This window comes from Hydra viridissima, unplaced genomic scaffold (genome assembly GCF_058129835.1).
Source record: "Hydra viridissima isolate aposymbiotic clone 2 unplaced genomic scaffold, HvirCarnegie_v1 scaffold_6, whole genome shotgun sequence".
Taxonomy (NCBI): domain Eukaryota; kingdom Metazoa; phylum Cnidaria; class Hydrozoa; order Anthoathecata; family Hydridae; genus Hydra; species Hydra viridissima.
The window spans coordinates 4,174,826-4,198,728 of NW_028324305.1; the positions used below are offsets into that span (position 1 = coordinate 4,174,826).

The following is a 23,903-nucleotide window of genomic DNA, read 5'->3' on the forward strand; positions in this document are numbered from 1 at the left end:
ATAAATATTTTTAAATTGCACATTTTAAAGTCATCCTGATCATAAAAAAAATCCAAACTTATCAAACGGATCACAAAAAGGAAACTAGTGGGATCATCACTTTGGGAACTCCCACAGGTTGTTTTAAATAATTAGGATCAAAGAGGGGGTTGTTGAAGCAATATTTAAACTTGTATGTAATGTAAAAGATAATATTAAGCATAATTTTTCTGCAAACAATAGAAGAAAAATGACGAAATTTTAAACTCATTATTGATTGAGTTACAAAAAGTGCGATAGAACAAAAGTAAATGATACGCACTCTTGTACGAGAAATTTGGTGGCAGGGGGTTGAGTTGGTTAGAGGGGGCTTGAACCAGCTAAGGTCATTCCCCTTCCTATATATTAACCAGTTATTAAATAAACTGTTTGAAATACTCTAACGTAGTTTCAAAAAATAAGATGGTTCTATTGGTATTTCTAATTTTTTTAAATCCACGGGTTTTGAAATTGTTCTAAAAAATTATCAAAAAGAAGTTGCTAACTATTTAAATCTCTCTCCCTCTCTCTCCCTCTCTCTCTCTCTCTCTCTCTCTCTCTCTCTCTCTTCCTCTCTCTCCCTCTCTCTCTCTCTCTCTCTTCCTCTCTCTCCCTCTCTCTCCCTCTCTCTCTCTCTCTCTCTCTCTTCCTCTCTCTCCCTCTCTCTCTCTCCCTCTCTCTCTCTCTCTCTCTCTCTCTCCCTCTCTCTCTCTCTCCCTCTCTCTCCCTCTCTCTCTCTCTCCCTCTCTCTCCCTCTCTCTCCCTCTCTCTCCCTCTCTCTCCCTCTCTCTCCCTCTCTCTCCCTCTCTCTCCCTCTCTCTCCCTCTCTCTCCCTCTCTCTCCCTCTCCCTCTCTCTCTCTCCCTCTCTCTCTCTCTCCCTCTCTCTCTCTCTCTCTCTCTCTCTCTCTCTCTCTGTACGTATGTGTAAAAAGACACACACCCCCACATTGAAGATATACTTTTAAATAAATATATTGCAAAAAGTTTCTGAACAAATTGTAAATATCGTAAATCAAAGACCATAGTTTATCCAAAAAAAAACAATAAAAATTTTTGATGCATTTGCATTCGTTTTCTTCTTGAGACATCGTGGGTGATAGAACTGCTTTGTTTTAAAAGAGTTCGTATGGTTTACTAACTTAAAAGCGAACGAAAAGTTTCTGAGCCGTTGCTTTCATTTCCTTCATAGGATATAGAGGCGCGTGGGGCTGACGCTTGCATCGAAATTCTTCGAATTAAATTTGCAACAAAGTCCCGATTTTGTCGAAGCCTTTTGGCTATTAGTAATCCTGAGAAAAACCCATCATCCCAGTCAAATAATTCTGTCTGTTGTCTTGGTGTGATACTCTCGTCAGTTAGTTGGTTTTTCAAGCATCGATCAACTGTCTTTTCACGATATGAACTTGATAACTTTATATATGCTACGTAAAAAATATTTACTAAGGAAAATACAGACAACACAGCACCCAAATACAAGTAGCAGCTTTCTCCGCCATATTTTTCATACAAGCAACCGGCAATAAAAATTCCTAGTGAGCGACTGGCACCTTTGTAAATGGCATTCAGCGAGCCAAACATCATGTTCCCAATAAGCAGGTTGCTTTTTGTGTAAGTGTATTCAATTGCTGCAACCCAAAATAAAGCCCCATTTACACCTTGAGTTAATTGCAATGGAAGTATTGCCCATGGATTACTAATGTAACTCAACAATGAAAATCGCGCACTGTAAACGATAGAAGAGAAAGCTGTTATTGAAAGTGGTCCACCACATAAACGAATTATTTTCGATGATAGTGGATAAATAACGACTGATGAAACTTGCATAAGTAGTAAGTTAACTCCCATAAGTGTTGGAGATGCGTTTAGGTTTAACAGATGAATCATTCCAATACCCATATTTGCTCCGTATGCCAGTCCGTTTACAAACACAAATATATAAAATGGATAAACATCAAATCTTTTCAAAACTGAAAAAAAGTTGGGGTAATCAAGTTGGACGATTTCTTGCTCTCTGTGTAATTTCTGTATAATATATTTTTTTCTCTCAGACCAAGAAACAATCTTATAAAATGACGCCAGGAACAATGTCATTAGCACAGCGTGTGATGCGAAGATGGGAGTATAAATTGAAATGCTTGAAAATAACTTTCGGTCAATAATAATTCCTATTAAAATTGAAAAAAGAGCATTGCCAATGGCTCCGAATAATCTTTGTATACCATAAGCTTTTATAGAGCATTGTTCAACTATATAGTTAACTATAAAGTTATCTACTTGTCCGTGAAGACCTCCTTCAAAAAAAGGGCCTAATATGTTCATTACAACAAAAAAGTAAGTAACTCTGGTCTCGTTGGGTAACTTTGTTTTGTGAACCGATGAAAGTGTTGCATTTTGGGTTGAAGATATAAACATACTTGCTATGAAAGGTTGAGGTAACGTAAAAATAGTAGCAAAGATCATTAGGCCAATCACAATAATTCTATACTTGTTCGAGTGATCTGTTACAAAAGACCAAATGATACTTCCTGAAAATTGCGATATTACATAGAGCGAAAATATCAGAGTTACTCTTGATGGACTAAACCCAATATCTTCTAAAAAAACTGGAAGATATGAAATGAAAACACTTTTCCCATTCCAAAAAAAGTATGCCAATTTTGCAACTAATAACTCTTTTCCAAAAACACCCTTCCACATTTTCCGAAAACTTATCTTTCGATCATTAAGTAAAAACCGCTGTCAAGTTGAAGTTCATTCTATAAGAAAAAAATTTTAAAGGGTTAGTGGAAGTGTACGAATGGTCGAAACTGCGGAATGCAACTGCGATGTTCCATCGAGCTTGCATTGCACACTACTTATAGGAATATCTATCACAATTTCTTGATGTACTTTCAGTTGTACGAAAACCTTATTTAACTATTTACTAATTATATTCTGAACTTTAAACGAACTCATTGTAACAACTTTTAGTGTACTGAAAATATATTTCTATAATGCGTTAATTGTATTAAAATTCCTAATGGTCGTGTAAGAAGTTTTATAATGATAGAGTTAATTTATTTGACAAATTAACTTTTGTGGTGCACAATGCAAGTTAAGATGTATAAGTTTCTGTTCAGAGAGAAATCTTTTTTTCTTGAATCAGTTGTTGAGTTTTTTTTTTTTTTTTTTTTTGTATATATAATGCGCCCTTGATAAGTATGAATATTATTAACTATTTATTTTAACAACCCCCCCCCCCCCCCAATTTTGCGCCAAGTAAAAAAATTAGCCCAAAGTTATTATCTGTTTTAATTATTTAACATCAATTGAAAAGATCAGCGAAATCTCGATTTTAATTGAATAGAATTAAGACAATAGAAAAAGTAGTTTCGTGAATTTTGAACGAGATGTTAAAAGATGTGTTTTTCAAAACAACCAGGGATTGTGAATTGAGGAAAAAAATCACCACAAGTAAGCTAGATAACTTGACACCTTTAAAAATTATTATTATTATTATTATTATTATTATTATTATTATTATTATTATTATTATTATTATTATTATTAACTTTAAAAAAGTTTTAAAAAATTACAGTCTTGTTATTGTTTCTATTACTTTTTATGAAAATGTCTAAAAATTTTCGTCCCTAAGAGAGATTTGTAAAAGAATAATGCTTGATACCTAAAGTGTTTTTCAGCATTGATGATAAAAGTAATTATTATTGGGAGGTAGAAACAATCCAAGAAGGTTGAAAGAATCTTAAAAGAAATCCTCGCTCTTACAAATACACGCAAACGAGAGATTAGAGCTTTTGTCAGATATTGTAAACAAAGTATTAAAAAACGGTACTAACAAGATTTAAGATAACAAGAAAAAATACGCATGAGGGATAAATGGAATGACGTGTGTATATCTTTAATTATCGAGGCAAGCTGTTATCCTAAACATTAAACGATTTTTACAAGACTGGCGAGCGATTTTTACAAGACTGGCGAGCGATTTTTACAAGACTGGCGAGCGATTTTTACAAGACTGGCGAGCGATTTTCTCGAATAGCTGATGACGAACTATGAAAAATGTAAGACGTTAGAAGAAAAGTTGTTGAAATACTTTCCTAAAATAGTTCTCCCTTTTTCTTTCCCACCTCCCCAGTCCGTCTAACTTGGTTTTCTTTTGCCTTGTCTTTAGCAGAAAATTAAATGATGTTAATGACAAGCTTAAATTTAGAAAAACAACAATAATAACGAAATCAATTTAAAAAAAATTAAAAAAAAAAGATTACTTAAAAGGTTAAATGCTCCTTCCAAAGTGTAAAACTTTTTTCTGGTTAAAAAAAATTTTTTTTTTTCACTGTACAAGATGTTACTTTTATGTAAATGAAACTTTGATCTTGAAATTTTTTTACAGGTTTCACTTGGAAGCATTAATAATAAAAGTTATACAATCTAAAAACTCGATTGAAAAATAATGTAAAATGCTATTTTATCACATCAATTATGCAACAATAGTTTCTGCATAAAAAATTTTGTGAAATTTAAAGCGTAAATTATTAAAATTTTGAAAATCTTCCAATTTTCAAAAGTAGTTATGGACATTGACAAATTTTCTAGTTGTTATGGTTAGTTCATAGTGATAATAAGTTGTTACATCAATATACAAAGCACAGATTTCATCCTAGAAATCTATACAGGCACTTAAAAGTGTCAAAAGATTGATGTTGCGAAAGTTTATCATCAGATACACGATAATCTGTGTAATTTTAAAAACCTTTACAAGATTTTCATGAAGGATGGACTTTAAGCGAAAACTGTATAATAAATGAAAGATGTAGGATATAAAAATAGATCAAAAGATAAATAGATAATATAATAGATAAAATGAAGAAAATCGATCAACAATGTATTGTACCAACTTCATCTCCTTATACTAAATATGATTTCACTTTGAAGACATCCAACAGCTCAGTAACTTATGATTGGAATGATTTACGCACTGTCTCATTTCCATAACCACGCAACTAAATTTACAAATAAAGACAATAACACACATTTGGTTTGTCCTTGTTTTTGTGTGCATTTGTAGTATCTTCAATATTGAAGTGTTAAAGTTAAATGAAAAAACAAAACAAAACAAAAACAAACTCGATACGAATATATTGGTCCAAAAGGCAGTTTATTAACCATATAAAATCCGTTTAATTTACTAATAAAAACTAGTAAAAATGTTCGTCCAGAAAAAAAAAACTACGAGTACATTTCGTATATGGCGCTGATTAATTTCCAAATATTGAATAAAAATGAGATAAACTTAAAACGTATAGAAGACCCTCTTACGAGTTAAATGAATGTATTTGTTCGCCAGGATTTCTAGACATTTTCTACTTTTTGTTAATTGTAAGTTTAACATTCATTTTAAGTCACAAAAACTCGATTAATCAAAATGCTATTTAAAAAATTCCTTATTTACATATATATATATATAGATACATATATACATACATCTACAAAATATACAGGCTTTTATCAAACAACTCTTAATTTATTCTCCGCAGCTGACGATAAAACTTTGGATTGGTTTTATCACATTGGTTCTAAAATTTATGGTGATAACACTATTTAGACAAAATATTCCAGTGAATATTTATCAAAATTTATTTAGACTTCGATAAAAATTGTTTGACTTAAATTCCAGTAATGTTTATAACGCAATTATAATGATCCATGGATCCATAGATCGTGGCTTTCTTTTTTTTATTGAAACTTAGCAAAGAAGATATTTTTCATGATAAAAGTGAACTACTGATAAGTAACTGAGATATTCGTCAGTGAAATTATGAAACCTTAACTTCAGGTGAATGCAAAGTGTTTGTTGCAATCACATCATTTTCAAAATTCACATTGGTTATCCCATAAGCTGGCATTTCGGTTAAGCCTCTCCTAATATGGCGATTGGGTACATCTGAGTTTTCAACTTCGTTTAGACAAGAATTTGTACCCAAAACTCTATTAGCAGATAGGTGTAATGAATCGTTCCTAAACGCCATCGGCTGAGGCGTATTGAACTTAAAATCTGATTCCTTTCGACTGAATATGCTAACACTGAGCCTCTTAATGAAGCTTATTGAAGTGCTCTGTGTTGCTTGAGAAAAAAATCGAGGGGCGGAAATCTAAACATCAAAGATTATGCTTGGTTAACACTTTCAAACAAATTTTAAACTTCACATTCATACAATACGTTTTAAGAAACCTTTACAAATAGTAATAATTCCATAAATATATATTTAATAATTAATTTAATTACATATTAGTAAATAATACACATACCAATTTTTAAATTGAGCACAAAAACATTTTATTGAACTTACATTATGCCTTTGTATCAGACGATTGTATTTCGATTTTGCAGAATGCCACACTTCTCTACTAATGAAAACTTGAACAATGCAAATATAAATACCCTGAAAAATTCATTAAGTTCCTATATAAGCATTACATAAATATTATGCTGCAAACAATTCCATTTTTTGAAATTAGAAATTTATCCTAAAGAAGTGCAATCCAATTAAAAAAAAAACAAAAAAACCTTTCATTATCCAAGTCAACCCAAAAAAACTTAAGGTTAGGAATTAAAAGAAAAAGGTTTTTTTTTAATGATTGGTATTTAAATTAGTTTTTTACAAAAATTTAAAAGAAAAAACAACAAAGTAACTACAGTACCTGAGGAGCTATAAGTATAACTTGAAGATACCGAAATGGTGTGCACTTATCGGGTCCATTACTTGCAAATACATATCCGCCACCAAGCAAAAAAATGAGAATTAAAAAGCTGCGAGCAGCTTTTCTTCATTGTTAAAAAAAAAAAAAAAAAAAAAAATATTAAAAATTAATTTTTATTACATATGAAAAAATGATTAAAATTTATCTTTATACAGACCTTGATTTTTCAAGTTCAGTGCCTACACCATCTTTAAGCTTCGACCGAATAATCCACATTAAATAAGCCAAAAAACCCAAATTAATCTAAAATTATTCATAAAAAATTACCTAAAGAGGTTAATAGAAAAAAAAAAAAAATTAAGATATGTAACAACTAAAATTTGAAAATATTTTCTATATGCTAAGTCCAGCCATAAATATTTTAACATCTTTGAATATCAGCAGCCAGTTTCATATTTTTATACATTTCAACGATACTTAAAGTATTGAAGATTGGGAATTAAGTGGTGGTCTGCTAACCATATAAAAAGTAGTAGTCTGCTAACCATGTAATAAGCAAGAACATATCCTCAATCCATCTCTAAAAGACATCAGGAATATTAAAGCTAAACAATTGATCAACTGGTGTACAAACAACATGCATGGCAAAGTTCTTTTTTCTAATAAAAAAAACAGTGTAGAAAATTTTGATAAACAAGATAATCAGGTTTATGCGCATAACTTTTGAGAGACAGCTCGAATCATTCGCAAAAGTTCAGAGAGATCATCCAGCATCTGTAATGTTTGGTGGTGGTGGTGTTGGGTGTGTGTGGGGATGTGTATCTTGTAGGAAAAGTTTAATGAGCAATAACTTTGCGCTCATGCTGTTTAAACAAAGCATAAAATCATTCCAAGTTGAACTTTTGGAGAAATTCGTCAAACCTCTGAATGAATTTCTGTAAATCTGGTAATTGAGTTTTCCAGCAAGATTCTATTATACTCTCAAATTTTATCATACTCTCAAAACTTTGTTAAAAAATTTATATTTGTAGATATATTTTTTGCATGTGATATTGCAATTGAATGTCCTGTCAGAAAGATTTTTTTGTAAAATTATAAAGAGTTAGTTAAAGGTATTTAATACAAGTAACAAAAATATACCGCAATTAATAAGTAAACTGGTGCATAAATTATATAAATCAATTGATTGTCGGCATCCAAGTTCCAACACCTAAAAATACGTTGTTTTTTTTTAAAATAATACATTTTTTCTAAAAAATAAATATGCATATTAAAATTTTAACTTAAATAGCGAAATTTAACTTACAAATGAAAGTTTTTATTTGGTGAAAATTTGAACATTAAGGGTAAATATATTGCAAAAGTAAAGACTGCTGGTACCACTGAAAAAAAAAGTTAACATAAATAATACGACTATAAATATATTTAAATTACACTAAAAAGTTTAATTTAAAACCTGTAAAAAATTAAAATTTTTTATTTATCACACCTGGAATTATATCTTGAAATTTACAATTGATACATTTTATTAAGACTAAGAAAAATGTTAAATAAAAACTCATTTCTTCCATCCATTAGAAAGTTTGCATAATAAAATTTGGGTTCAACATCTTTTTCATTTGGATTTAGCCATTATGGATATTGGTTTCTTATTTTAAAATAAAATTAGTACCTAGTCATTTTTGAGTATGCAGAATGGAAAAAAAAAAAAAAAAAAAAAAAATCAGAATTGATCCGCAATAATGAGATCCTTAAAGTCTTTAAGCAGTTGACTTTGCAGAAAACTAAACATTTTTCATTCAAGGGTATGAAATAGTCAGCAATCTTAAAATAAATTACTGGATGTTACATCCAGTAATTTATCTTAATAATAAATTGGTAATTTACTTCAACAAATAAATGGAATAAAAAATATTTTTTTATCAAGTCTCGAACAACTGTTGGTGTATTGCATTATTCCATATCAGATTAAATCTCTTGCTGCTAAAACTTTAAAGTTGCTTTTTTTAGGCCACCAAAATTAAATTTGGATTAGAATATGTTTTTATAAAACATAAGTATAAATTTGGAGTAGTTTCTTTTCTTATGTTTTTTTTTTGTATCATTTTATCTTTATATATGTTCAAATAACTCAGTATGAATCAGTGCACCAGATTAAAGTTTTAAATAAAATTTGCTCAATACCTATCTAAATTGCCCTAAAAATTCCAAATAAGGAATAAGTCATTTCTAATTTGATTTTTTGAGTTCTCAGTGAAACACCTATATTACAGATATACTTACACCAACCAAAAACGAAGTAGACCCACATATATGACTTGGTGATGAAAACAAAAAAAAACTGACGAAACTGGAAGAACCCCTCATTAACCATCCAAGCGATTTCTGCAAATATCAAATATAATTGAACCACATATACATAGCTGCATGCTTCCTAAATAACAAAATTAAAATAAATAATTGCATATAGAAATATAAAATGCTGTTTATCAAATAAAATTAAGTTTTAACAAAGCTGGAGAAAAAATGATTTTATTTTCTTGCTTTAACTTATTGCTATTAAAATTCATTTTACTTCCTTTGTTAAATTTATTCTCATTTCTTTGTTTTTATAATCTCTTTTTCCAATTGAACAAATAAAAAGCCTACCAACATAAACACTGTCTTTTTAGTTTACTGATAATGTTTTATAAATGAATAGATCAAGTTGATTTACAAACTAAATATTTTACAGGTCAAGTTAAAAACAAAAAAAACAAGAAGTTAAAAAAAAAAAAAAAAACCTTTCTGTGGCACTTTAAATGAAATTGCAATAATAATAGTATTTTATTTATCTATAGAGAATATTAAACAGCATTATTTTTAATAAAATAAATTAAACCTTTGCAAGTAATTAACTAAATTAAATCAAATTTTTAACAATTTCAAACAGTGAACCATCAAGAAATCTAAACTTTTAACGTAATATCAAGGAAGAACTTAGAGGTCACATAAAAGAATTGTGCAGTTGTAGAATGCATTTTGTTGAAACCACCAAAAACCTTTTGCATTTAAATTTGTTAAAACTCTTCATTTGATAAATTGTAATTAAGTTCTCTGTATCTAAACTTAACAAACTAAAGTACTTACTTAAAGTAGTTAGCATGATACACATCAAGTTAATAGAAGTAGAAGAGCTTCTTTTTTTTTTGAGTTTGGTAAAATGAGATTCAGATAAAATTTTCAAGCCTTAAAAGTATTTATAACTTAACATAAGAATGCAGTTTGAAATGCATTACAAATGATTTAATATGACTGTATATCATTTTAATTGCATAACAAGAAGATTAAAGATGTATTGCAACAAAAAAAAAAATAATTAAAATATAAACCAATAGACCACCAAACAATGCAAATGATAAAAAAAAATCAACCACTTTACCAATTTAGTCTCGGACATGAGAATTACTCAAAGAATCAAGAACTTAGATTCACCAGATATTGATTTCATTAACTGCATATAGTATAAACCACAATTTTCCAGCAACAGCTTAATTTTCAAGCTTGTAGAGCAAACAAAAATTTACTGACATCATTATGTTTATGAAAAACTGCCACAAAATCCAAACTCTTTTAGGTATTTATTTAACACTTGGGGATTTAGTCACCATGGACTAATCATCATTAAAATATTAAGCTTTCATCATGACTTAGCTTCAACTCACTATGATTGTATTACTGGACAGTGAAAGTATAAATTATGTTCCTAAGAAAGATAATTTTACCAACTGAGATGAACCCAATCAAAAATTTTTGGGTTTTTTGAAAGGTTTATTCAACAAGGGAAAGTGATAAACCAAAAATGTTCAAAAACTATTTAGAAGAACTAAGTATTGTTTGAAAAAAGTAACTCTAGAGGTATCACAGGAGTTAATGAGCTCAAAAAAGATTGAATGCAGTGTTTTTTGAATGTATATCACAAAAAGATTAACTAACAGTATTAAATGTCAATAAGTCCATAAAATAACATATTTATACTTGATTTTTAATGCTTTAATACAATTCCATCAAAATGTGTGTTTAAGGTCTATGGGTATTAAATAAACGTATGCACTTAGGTATATGAGACATATTTTTTTTGCGAGTATATACATATATGTACTCGCAAAAAAAAAATGTGTCTCATATGCTCCGAGCGAGTAGTTTCGCATCATGTTTTAAATTAGTTTCCTGCTTAACACGACTATTTATGCCATTTATTGTATATGTATAGAAGTCTACGAACATGTACAAACCTGCAAATTTGATATTTTGCAGATAAAGTGCGGATAAAGTACTTTCAACTGTACCTCAAACTGCTCAACACAAATAAACTCGCAACCACTGAAATATATGCGCAAAGCGATCACAAAATTTCAAAACTTATTGCGCAGCGAAAAGTTTAAAAAGAAAAAGAAACCTATCACTTATAAAAACTATAATATTTAAAAATATATAAAATAATTTTTCAAATTGATAATATTTACTGCTTTAGATGAGTATGCAGGTGAATCAGCCATTTGAACATCTTTTAGACTATTTGAAACCAATACTGCAATATCCCGTAACATTATGCAAGCTATCAGATTTCTATGCAACATCACACGATTGTTTTTAAGTGGACTAAAAAGATAAAAGTTAACTTAACATCAGTGGCGGATCAAGGGGGGGCTATAGCCCTGGGCCCCACAATTTTAGGGGCCCTGATTTAAAATAAATAATTTTTTATTAACTCTGAAAATTAAATCTTTTATTAACTTAAAAGAGCCAAAGTTAAATTTACTAAATTCTCTGAAAACAAAAGCACAAAAATAAAATAACTGTCAACAAAAACGCTGCATTATATATTTTTTCCGGTCTTTGACAACAAAGAAGCGCAACTACTTCTACAAAAAAAAATTACTAGATTGGTAGCAGCGCCTTATGGCAATAATTGAATGTAACATTTGTACAAATTGCTACAAAAACAATTCCCTTCGGAAAATTATTAATGACTTGAATAATTTTATTGTTATTGAAAATGCATTAACGATTGCAATTCTACAACTCTTTTGTACTTCCGCACAAAAGATATCTTGTGTGAATGCATTTAATAGCTGAAGCGCTAAATTCGTGAAAGAGAAAAAAAGAACAGTTTAACACTTTTCAGGTTATACAGTTATAGTTAAAATGATAAGAAAATATGAAAGTGGAGCTTCTAAAAGAAGATTGAAGAAAGAGAGAGAGGAAATGGTAGCTAAACTTCTGAAAATGACAAATTTTTTTCATCAAACCAAACTAATATGCAATTTCCACAAACTGTAGATAATAATAAAAACAATGAAAGAAAAGATGAAAACAATAACACGGATAATGAGGTAGCCTGCCAAGGTCCTTCAACTGAAATTCAAGAAGCTAAAAGTGTTGAATCTACAATTCATAATAATGAGCTTGACTCAGGTACTTTTACCCAAATTGCAAGGGTGAGAGATCGTTCTCTACTCTTAAAAGAATTAAGAACATGCACCGATCAACAATGGTCCATAGTCATTTAAGTAATATAGCAAGATTAACTATTGAGTCAAAATTATTAGAAACTTTGGATTTCAGCGATGTGATTGCAGAGTTTGCGGGGAAGAAAAGCAGAAAAAAATCACTCAACTTAGTTCAATAAAATAAATATAAAATTTGTATATAAATAAATATCAGTGATAGCATTTTCAAGAAAGTCTTTGTTTTACTCATTTTTATCGTTGTTAGTGGAACGGGGCCTCCTACTTTTAAATAGCCTCGGGCCCCGAAAAGTCTTAATCCGCCACTGCTTAACGTCAAATCATTTCTAGCAATTATAACTTAATATATATCAAACTACTACTATCTATTATAGGCTTTTCCTTTAATATGCAGCTAAAGTATAATTTAAATTGTCAGCTAAGTTATATCATTATTTTTTTTAGACTGAGATTTTTATAAATTTAATAAATCATTTTTCTATTGAATGCACGCTGTTTTATTAAATTAAATTTAACTAATATGTAACTTTAATATCTCAAATAGTTAAAATATAGAAGATTGTGAGCACCAGTAAAAGATTTAGGTTTAGAAAAATAAACCAAGCCAAATCACAAGTTTCTACAATTCTTGTATAACACTGTTATACAAGGATTGTAGAGACTAATAAGGTGTAGAAGGTAAAAAACTAAAATTTTTTTTCCTAAATGGAAATAATTTAAACATTTTGTTTTAAGCTTGTATGCCAGAAAATGACTATAAAAGTAAAAAAATATATGTGAACTTCCATTCAAAGAGTTCCATTTGAAGTATTAATTTTTTGTCCAACCTTTAAAAACTTAACTTACATAAGCAGTAAAAGGATACCAAAGCTCAAAAAGCACACAACAGCATCAAAAATACGAAGGTAGAATGCCAAATCTGCAATTCTTTGTGTGGTGAGCGCTTGATTCAATTCATAATCATATTGCTAGACAAATAAATACACCATATGTAAGATTAAAACATTATTTTTGGATAAATTAGTTATCACATTTGAAATGCTATCATTTGGAAAAAATAACAGTGATTGAAAGTGTTTTTAATTTCATTTTAAACACTTCACTGCCAGTAGATATGAGTATTTTTGTAATCACAAATACAGTGGTGATCATTTTACTAGACTTCTTCAACTTTATTAAAACTTTTACAAACTCTTTAAATATAATAAATTTGATCCTTTACCCCTAATCATATTAAAAAACACAGTAAAAACTTAAGTAAGAATACATGCCCATTTTGTAATGATTCCTGCATCATAATACACAATAAATTTTCTGCGGTCACTTTCTTCCTGGGTAATTTTTTTACAGTAAGTATTATAATCAACTTTGTGCCAATTTCCATTGAGGCAAAGGACAGGTATTACACCTAAAGTAAATTTTTAAACAAAAAATTATGTTTGCACTGACAAAAACCACTAACTACAATGTTATGTAAAAGTAAGTTGTTTTAACAGACACCTGTAAAGAATCATTATTATTGTCAGAGCCAAAAAATTTTAAAAGAAAATTTTTGACACTGAGTTGAAGTCAATTTCAAATATATTAAACGAAGTTAAACTTTTTTAAGTACCTTAGTGATGTGTTTGTGGTAATTAGTGACTTTGATTAGTACAAGGATAAAAAGGAAAAAGAATTCACTTAACCTTTAGAATTTTTTTTTCAACATTTATGCCGTGTTTATTGGTAAGAGACAAACTTTGATATTTGATATCAAAGTTTGCCTCTTACCAATAAACATGGCATAAATGTTGAAAAAACATTTGTAAAGTTTGCCTCTTACCAAAAAACATAGCATTTATAGAATAGATTTATAGACTGTAAAAAAAAAGTTACATGTCTTTAAATTATGTTAATGTTAATTATTATATAAATATTAAAATTGATCTTAATATTTTAACACTATTTACAGTAAACCTTTGATTGTATTAACTTTTCATTTTTTATTAGACTTTGTAAACTTTGTAAAATAAAAAACAAAAAAGTCAGAAAATACTGATAACATCTTTTTAAAAATGAACAATTCATATTTTATAAAATTTCACAAATGAAAAATCCAATAGCTATATCAAGTATATTATTTAAATTTTGTTTTACTCAGATTCTGTTTTATAAACTTATCTTTTTTCTCATTTTACATTCATTTAAAACACAAACTTTTACATAAATTTCATTACTCTTTAAACTTCTTATGTTAATAGACAAAAAAACAAAATTTTCAGCATTTACCTGAGTCAAAGTTGAGATAAGGACAGGTATGGAAATAAATAGTGTTATTCTTGGTGTTGTTTAAACAATCCAAGTAGGTTTTTAATGTAGTTGGACAGTTACCCAAATGTTTTGTCCTGTTATCTAAAGTAATCCACAAACCCAATTTAAAAATATTATAATTACATAATTACCATACTGTCATAGTAATAATGAATTTGTAATTTATTCATTCATATATATTGAATAAACAATTACACATAAATGATTTTAATTACAGTTATATAACAGTATTCATGTTTAATTCACAAATAATCATTCATCTCATTAATATAACAATAACAGATTTTCACCCAATGATCAGAAAATACTCTGGAAAGATAAATCTCTCGATTGATAAAATGATCAAAATATAAGTGATATATTCAAGAACTTCATTTCAGGATTTAAAGTGGCAAAATTTGTTTAGTAAGTATTGTAAATGTATAAAATTCATTTAAATGCTAACATAACAAGGCTGGTGGAACATAGATATACTTTTAAATAAAATGATGGCATCGACTTTGTGTTTTGTGGAAATCATCTTAACAGGAAAAATTTTGAACTGATGGAAAGTAGATTACTTAAAACATCATTTCAGTTTGTGGGTCAGATCATTATATTAAAACCAACTTCAAGAGAACTTTGTGGGGCAAAATCTCTGGTTTTCCTGATTATTTTCTATTATTGTTGGATCTATTACACACACACACACACACACACACACACACACACACACACACACACACACACACACACACACACACACACACACACACACACACACACACACACACACACACACACACACACACATATATGAATAAACTAAATTAAATCATTATTGAACCCACTGCTCTTAATAAAATTATATAGAAGTAGCTTTAATAACAATTCAACTCAATTTTATTTTTTACATAAACATGAACACTTGTTCTAATTGAGCTAAAGTTAGAATTTCATGTTGTAAAACAGATTGTCATCAAAATACATAGTTCAGTCAGGCTGAGATTTTGGAAATGTTAAATAAAGACAAATACCTGCTGACTTTAAGAACTGGAATAAAAAAAAGTTCATCTGCACACACTTTGTACTCACCATGTGTTACAATTAATTAATTACTATTTAACATACCATAAGTCATGCTGTGACCCTCTCTCAATTCATTCAAAGGTTATTAAAGGAAACCTGTCACTCTGAAACTGTCACTCTGGAGCTAAACTCTACTTTAATTCCTGGGAAAAAAACATGCTTTTGTTGTGTAAGAAAAATCAAGAGTGTTGAAGAAGTTGACAAGAGACATGACCCAGATTACATATCACCTAATAATTCTTTTATACAAATTGATGCTATATATCTTTGTCTTATCAAATTTAGTGTCTCCTATTAAAAGATCATCAAGCATGAGTATGTTACAATTAGACAATAAAATAGAAAAGAAAGTTAAATTGCCCAATAAATCGTTGAATGCATCTGAAAAAAAAGGAGCCACTAATTAGTATGTTCTCTCATTTTTTCTCTTTAGATTTTATTGTAGAACAACTTAAACAAAAGTTTTAAAATAAGATTAGCATTTCACAAAAAGTGAAATCATTCAGCTTAGCTCCAGTCCATAGGGCTATTCAAGAAACAATAAATGAATTTAAAACAACTCAATATATGGTGAAGCATGATAAAGCTTGACAGGACACTGATGGAATCCTTAGTGAGAAATCAACAGATAAGGAATCCTAAAGAATTGTATAAAGTTGTATATCAAATTGTCAACTTTTATAAGGATGATAGTAACCACAGGTTAAATTGTAAAAAGTTGTATATCAAATTGTCAACTTTTATAAGGATGATAGTAACCACAGGTTATTGCCAGGAGAAAAGGATTATATTAGCATAATGACAGTTGATTGTAGACAGCACATTCAGAAGCGACTCATAATATGCAATCTTTCAGAACTTTACCAGAAATGATTAGAAGAATCAAAATCCAATGGTATTAGATGAGGTGGGACTGACATCATTTGTTTTTTTAAGGCTACAACAATTCAATGTTGTTGGAAAATCTGATATGCACACAGTCTATGTTTTTATCAACTATCAAAATCAAAATCTTATGGTAAAAGCATTATTAAAAATCAAATCTTATGGTAAAATGAATTAAACTCAAAAAATCTGATGGGCTTAGCTATATGTTCAATAGAAAATAAATTATGCATGTTTCATGAGTGTGAGAAGAGTGGAAAAGGTAGGAGATTCAAAGTCATGTAAAAGAGACAATTGAAAAAAAGTTAAATGAACTGGTAGGAGAATCAGCAAATGAAATAACTTATAAGCAATTGTTGAAGACTGATAGGTGCTCCTTAGAAACAATAGTTAAAAGCCCTGATGAGTTTTTAGAAGAGTTAGAAGACAACTTTTGTAAAACATTATTATCAGCAAATCCTAGACATGCTTTTTAAAGCAGCTCAAATAAAACATGAAGCCAAATGAATGTATTATAGATTTACTAAAGTACTTTCATTTACTTTACAAGATGAAGCTCAGTCATCATATTTTTCCAAAAAATAAAGCAATTTCCCATCCATTTGTCATAAATCTGCAATCTTTTAATGGAAACCAATCACTTGAAAGCAAATGCTATTGTGTTATATCTGACAATCCACTTCACAATACTGAGGCAGTCTTCGGTTATGTTTCTAAAATCATACCGTTTCTGAAAGAAAAATATCCACAAGTTCAGAAGATCAATTATTTCACTAATGGTGCAAGTAGCCAGTATAAAAATAGGCAAACTAATTTTCATACCACAATATTTAAAAATTTTTGATTGATGATCACCTATTCTAACCAAACTGTTTTCAGCCATTGAAATGATGTTTTTTGAATTTGAGACAAAATTTATAAAATCACTAACTGAAAAGGTATGCTTTTTTCTATTGTATCTTATGTTTAATTTGAAAAATCTGTATTTTCATAAAAAAAGACCATAGACTGAATGGAGATAAGTTTTTATTCGGCACCACACATGGAAAAAGTGCATGTGATGGAATAGGTGGTGCAGTGAAAAGAGTTATTCATAACCTATCCCTTCAAATGCCAATTGATAATCAAGTTTTGATACCGAGGGATATAGAAAGATAGTGCCTTGAAAGAAATTACAGAGCATGAATTTTAATTGTTAAAAAAAATAGATATTTCTGTGATTTTATTACTGTAATGTTAATTTTATGCATAAAACATTGACCAACAACTGAGCAATATCACAAAACTTATTTTGCTGAAAGAATTAGAATTTCAAGTTGTGAAAATAATATTCATAAATTGACAATTAAAAATTATGTAAAAAAATTTTACGCAATATATATACATAATGGGCTGTATCACGATACGCTGCACAGTGACTCCAAACAACAAAAAAATGGTAATAAACCCCTCACAACTTTTCTATAAATTATGTCCCCTTTTTTAAATAATATTAAATTAATCTAGAGTTAAGCACACGGCAAAAATATCAAGGTTAAACACAATTATGAATCAGATGCACTACCCTCTAGTAAGATCAGATCCAAAAGCATCAAGCATATCTTTTAGAAAACATAAGAGCTATCGAGGAAAACCGTTACTAGATGAAGTTATTAAATTAATTGCAATGTAAATAATAAAATAAATGTAATAAAATACAGTTTTTTTTCTCTATGTATCAACATCCTTTAAAAACCATTTTTATAAAAATATCAAGTAGAGTAATATATCAAGATAATGTGTTTGTCTTGAAGATTCTAAAACTTAAAAAAAAAAATTTTTGTACGCGTATAGTCACTTTAAACGCGCGTATACGCGCGTAGGCGCGCATTATACGCGTTGAAACTGCGCGTAAAAAGAAAATCTATTAACAAATTTGAAATCTTAGACCCAAAAATTATTATTTTGATACATAACATTATTTATTTACGATTTATGTCAAATTTTATTTAATTTTTACCATTTTTTGATCGTCCTGAGTCACTGCGCTGTAATGCATATTTCATCAAAACGCTGGGCCGTAAATAAGTATGAGCTTGGGGGAGTTAATATCCTCCCCATCGCCCAGATTTTGAAACTTGTTTACGAAAAATTCTCTTTTCTATGGAGTGTGCTTTTTAAAATTACCATTTTAAAAACGCCGCCCTTCAAACTTTGAAGCTCATTAAACTCTCTGAAATGTATATATTTTAAATTATTTTTTTTGTAATAAAAATTTGCAGCTGCTCAGTTTAATTTCTTTGACGCGCACTGACAAGCTTTGCAAAAGAGGAAAATTTAAAATCAATATATTATGCTTCAAAGAAAGAAATAGATGACTAAGGTTATTGTGTCCATAATTTACTCAAAACATCATAAATAAGAATCAATAAAAGTATTTTTATTTCAAATAAAAATTTCTTTTTATTGAAAAAGTAAAAAAAAAAAGCATAAATTTACTGTAAACTAAAATAAACAGAATAATAGTAATAGTAAAAAAAAGAGAGAGATTTTATTACTAATCACCATGGCTTGAATCGATTGTTAAACATTAAATTTCGTTTAAAACAATTCAAATTTATTTACAGAAATAATGAGTTCTACAGATATTTTTTTTAAAAGTCACTTTGAAAAATTGTTTCTTTTCATTTATCATCCGACCTAATGTTATATTGAAATCCCCATGGCTAGTGTATCGTTACAAATAAACATAAATGCTGGCCAAAAATGTGCGTAATCCACGGGCTAAATAAACTTATAAATTTAATAATTTCCTTAAAAGAAAACAGTTTTAAGGATACAGGATTTAGTAAATCTCTCAACATCAAGGCTTTATGCAAGTGTTTATAGAAATGGAACATTATCCTGTTTTGCTCCACCACATGTGCTTCAATAGAAAGTAGTTTCAAAAGATTAGAAACTTAAAAAAAGCAAAAATTCTTCAAAAAAAAATATTTTGATGAGTCTGCACCTAATTTTGACGACCCTGCATCTACTTTCAATAAAAAAATTTTCCGACGACTCTGCACTAATAACACCTGTTCTGAAAAGGCATTTAGAACCGTGGTGAATTAAAAAATATTGTCTGTTAAATTGCAATAAAAGCTAGTACCCATTTTTCTTCATCAATTACATAAATACATAAATTTAAAACACAAAAACCCTGGTTCTCATTTTTATATTAATAAACTTCATAAATTAGTTGTTTTTTTATCCACAAACTTTGATACATGGAATCAGAGTTACAAACGCCTTAAATAGCCTGAATATCTTTCTTTCACTGCAGCCGAATCAAATCAAAACTATTCATTTCGCAACTCTTAACACCGATTGTCCATAAAAACCAGTGGGTTTCAAACCATTTTTAGTGTTGATATTTGCGCGTATATTTTTTATTTTTAGTCCAAAATCCTGATAAAATGAAGTTGTAAAGGTTTGTTTAAGACCCCAATAACAATAACTGACTCTGCATAACAACTACCAAAAGCCTTGATTTTTTCGTGTTTTTTTTGTTGTTGAAATAAATACTCCTTGTTAAATAGAAAAGACAGGAAAAATCCCTTTCTTTTTTGTGGCGAATATATTACAGAAATATAAAATATTTACCGTAATCCACGATTGCTGGGCTAATACATTTCTTTATATAATACGCCGCAAGTAAAAACGACTGGTTTTGTGTTAATCCATCTATTTTGATTGCAACCTAACCCAAAAAAATTTTTTCATGCACGTTTTCATAACAACATTGTGAATTTTAAAAAATGATACAACAACACACATTAAAAAAAAAAACTTTTTTCCATGACCTAGCTGGCACAGGGCACTCAAAAGAAGTTTTAAGGAGGTTGAGGCAACGTCGGAAGTTGCATCAACATCTATAAGACTTCTGGAAATATTAACATGTATTATCAAGCATTATTAAAGGTGTAAAATTTCAGCTGTAATAAAAGGCAATACTTTTAAACATTAAAAAATAAAAAACGAAATAGATGTAATAAAAAAAGGATACCTACCGCAGCGATGATGCAGAGTCGTATTACTTGTAACATACCAATTTTTGTTAATGTGAAATGTCTGTAAATAAATTTAAACTTATTTTGGTCATCGTTCTAAAAAACTAAAAATCATATTAAAAAAGTCCTAGCGTTAAAACGGGACTCACAAATATTACAAGGTTGTCTCAGCAACAGGTTATGAGGCGTAAACTTTAATTCGTCATGTTTCATTTAAAAGTGAAAACGTGTGTTTTGGTATTCATCAGGAAAAAAAACTTATCTGTTTTCATTTTGAGATGTTCACGTTGTTTAATACAAAAAAATAAAAAATAAAAAGATAAAAAAATATCATTTAAGTGCTAAAAAACAAATAAACAAAAAATCACTCCCAAGAAAATTGAACTTCTTTGACATTAACTAATAAGATCATTAAACCCAGGAAAATCCGGGCAAAATAGAATAGGAAAAACAGGAAATAATCTAGGTAAAAATAAAATTATAGAAATAATGAAATCTATTCATAAAATTAAAATGTAAACGGCTGGCTGTTTAATATATTAAATGTCAATTTTTTTTTAATTTCTAATTTCTAGGTATGAATGCTTGGGGGTAAACGTCCCCGGGATTTCAGTCATGGGGATAATTGTCTGTGAGTTTTAACCGTTCATGAATCCCATAATTGTTTTTTGTTGGCCTTTTTTTTGTAGAACTTTTATTTCATACTGCATATGGAACATTCATCGAAAAAAAATGAAAAAACACTAACGAAAAGTATCAATCGATTTACTGAACCCGAAAGTGAACTTTTTAGTGCAACAAAAATTTAAAAATACATTTTTATTTTTTTGAATAGATTTTCTGTAAAAACTAAAGTTTGTTCACAACTTATATCAGTTAAATGCTACCCATTTTGCGTTGCTCAATCCGCAATACAGTTTTTGTATTAATTGTAATATAGTTTGTCCAACCAACACAATCCTTATAAAGTAACTTTCTCCTTATAAAGTATGTCCGCGACATTGTTTTTCTCACGGTATACTTATCACTCAATTAACGTTTCACTACTGTAAGTTTTCCGCAATATGGATTAACAGACGCAATGGTTTGATACAAAATCTAAAATTGGATATTTGTCCGATAGTTGTCCATCTTTTGCAAGTCATTTATCTTGTTTTTCCGTCAAAATGCAGTCATTTAAATAAAATATATATATATATATATTTTATCGTTTTGTTTATCCGTGGTGCATTTTTTCCTAAAGTTATAAAAAAATTGTCAAAATAATGAGTAAGAAAACGAAACAACTAAAGCTATCGAAAACAGCAAATGCGTTTATAAATACTTATCTATCGTACGAATGCCGCAGAGTCAGTAAGGAAAATTACTTACTGTCCCAGAGGTTTAAAATGGAAAATGTTATCATTATTATCTCAATACCAATTTACATTCTTATATGCAGTAATGATAAAAGACAAGAAGACCAAAGGTTTTTTTATTTTTTGTTAATCAGACATTTCTGAAAATAATTTTGTGTTAAATTAGCTTTTCCGTCTTAAAATTCCATTGCTTCTACCATTTCATAGATAGAAACTAAACATAAAAAGCTCATAAATGCCGAATAATCTATCGGATTACAAATGCGTGTTGAAACAAATAAATAAATCTTTTGGGAAAAATTAATCTGTTCATAAATAAGATGAAAAAGCATTAAGTATGGAATAAGTAATCAACTCCCATATCTTTATCATTGAACTTAAAATTTATCGAACCCATAATATCTAAATAGCGTCAACTTACGTCATATTTTTTTAATGGTTCATATTTTTAGATCTTTAGCTCTCTTAAATATAGGAGATTATGAATGAAAAGAAGATTAGTTTGATCGATTTCTTTATCCTTAAAATATCTTTGCCCTTATTAATATAAAAAAATTCATGACAATTTACAGATTTTTATTCGGAGGCATTTTTTCTGAATTTCTACCAATTTCTTTCCTTTTTCTCGGAATTTTTTTTTACTATTCATTTACAAATAAAGTGTTTTTGGTATAGTTTACATATAAAACTACATCATAAAACATTTTATTTTATTAAATAAAGTGTTTTTTGGGTATAGTTTACATATAAAACTACATCATAAAACATTTTATTTTATTAAATAAAGTGTTTTTTGGGTATAGTTTACATATAAAACTACATCATAAAACATTTTATTTTATTAAATAAAGTGTTTTTTGGGTATAGTTTACATATAAAACTACATCATAAAACATTTTATTTTATTAAATAATGTTTTTAGATAAAATTATGGTTAATTTAAAAATATTTCACAAAACCAATGACACGTAAACACAATAACTGTTTGAAAAAGATCATCTAACCTCAAAGTGAAGTTTTTTGTGGTTCAAATTTATGAAAACGAATAATTTCCCTTTTTTTTAAAAAAAAACATATGAAGAACGGCAGCAATAACATCAACATCGAAGTAAATGTCGCAACTAAATGATAACAACAAAAATAAATGCCAATTGCAATAACCACAACAACTTCATTAAAAATTTAAGTTTAAATAACTCACGTAAAAAGCTTCCTATTTTTTGGGGGGGTTTTAATTTGTTTAAAACCATAAATAATATGCAACGATGAAAATTCTAATTGTAAGCTTTAATTCGTAAAGAAATTTAGTATTTTCCATAAAAAGTCTTTAAATATTTAAGTAAAAACTACATAAATACTCATATGAACTACGTAGGACTTTATATCTCTATGAAAGCATTTTAAAACTAAACGCGTTTAAGCAGCGTTAGGGAATACTTTTTTATAAATCCGTGATAGGATTAATAGGTGACGTTGATATTTTATTAAAATTTATCTGTCGAGAATATAAACAATGCAGTTTGTCTGAAAGTTTGATAGAAAACGTCGTCATTCACCTGCTCCCACTATTTACACAGTAATTTTATCTACATCTGTTACACAACGGAGTTAGTTTGAAGTAATCCTTTGCAATTTCGGTATGAGAATGTACAAGGAATATTATCATCATTTTTAGTAGTAGTGGAACTTTAGTTTTCTAAACTCTGTGACAGGTTAAAACCCATACTGTAAATGCTCTTAAGAATAATTGTTATAAATTATTCAATAGTTTGTTTAATAATAAATCTCACAACGCAAGAGCAGTTAGATCGAAAAAACAGGTATAGAAAATTATGTTTATAAGTTAATTTAGCCAATAATATTGTCTGAATAGCAACCATTTTAACTATGAGCAATAAATCTGGGGCCAGTCCTATAAAGTAGAAAATGCGTTTTTTACGCAAAAAACAGGATTTTTGCTTACAAAAATTGACGTTGCGTAAGAAAAATCCTGTTTTTTGCGTAAATTATGCATTTTTCAGCT

General features: G+C 28.8%; 2 protein-coding genes and 2 pseudogenes across 6 annotated transcripts; 2 read left to right on the forward strand and 2 right to left on the reverse strand.

Annotated features, from left to right (window-relative positions):
* Positions 1 to 975: 975 nt before the first annotated feature.
* LOC149886712 (major facilitator superfamily domain-containing protein 6-like) lies at positions 976 to 4,431 on the reverse strand. Of its 2 annotated transcripts, XM_090090570.1 has the most exons (3): positions 4,285 to 4,430; positions 4,117 to 4,184; positions 976 to 2,775 (listed from the first exon to the last, which is right to left on the reverse strand). In XM_090090570.1, the coding sequence occupies exon 3, from the start codon at positions 2,714 to 2,716 to the stop codon at positions 1,154 to 1,156; it is 1,563 nt and encodes a 520-aa protein (XP_089946696.1). In that variant the 5' UTR covers positions 2,717 to 2,775; positions 4,117 to 4,184; positions 4,285 to 4,430; the 3' UTR covers positions 976 to 1,153. The 2 variants fall into 2 exon arrangements, with proteins under 2 accessions (XP_089946696.1, XP_089946695.1); XM_090090569.1 differs by lacking the exon at positions 4,117 to 4,184 and having other exon boundaries at positions 4,285 to 4,431.
* A 1,311-nt stretch (positions 4,432 to 5,742) lies between these two features.
* Positions 5,743 to 23,277, reverse strand: LOC145190483 (diuretic hormone receptor-like). 4 transcript variants are annotated; one of them, XM_090090565.1, is made up of 14 exons: positions 22,885 to 23,277; positions 20,523 to 20,583; positions 20,116 to 20,212; positions 14,497 to 14,619; positions 13,500 to 13,636; positions 13,075 to 13,196; positions 11,224 to 11,359; positions 9,002 to 9,152; positions 8,025 to 8,100; positions 7,859 to 7,928; positions 6,936 to 7,021; positions 6,719 to 6,842; positions 6,367 to 6,459; positions 5,743 to 6,168 (listed from the first exon to the last, which is right to left on the reverse strand). In XM_090090565.1, exons 2-14 carry the CDS (start codon positions 20,556 to 20,558, stop codon positions 5,833 to 5,835), a joined length of 1,587 nt encoding a protein of 528 aa, XP_089946691.1. In that variant the 5' UTR covers positions 20,559 to 20,583; positions 22,885 to 23,277; the 3' UTR covers positions 5,743 to 5,832. The 4 variants fall into 4 exon arrangements, with proteins under 4 accessions (XP_089946691.1, XP_089946692.1, XP_089946693.1 ...); XM_090090566.1 differs by lacking the exon at positions 22,885 to 23,277 and adding an exon at positions 20,672 to 20,900; XM_090090567.1 differs by lacking the exons at positions 20,116 to 20,212; positions 20,523 to 20,583; positions 22,885 to 23,277 and adding an exon at positions 18,056 to 18,278.
* LOC149886713 (uncharacterized) lies at positions 15,083 to 16,405 on the forward strand (annotated as a pseudogene).
* On the forward strand, positions 16,499 to 17,335 carry LOC149886714 (uncharacterized; annotated as a pseudogene).
* Positions 23,278 to 23,903: the final 626 nt, after the last annotated feature.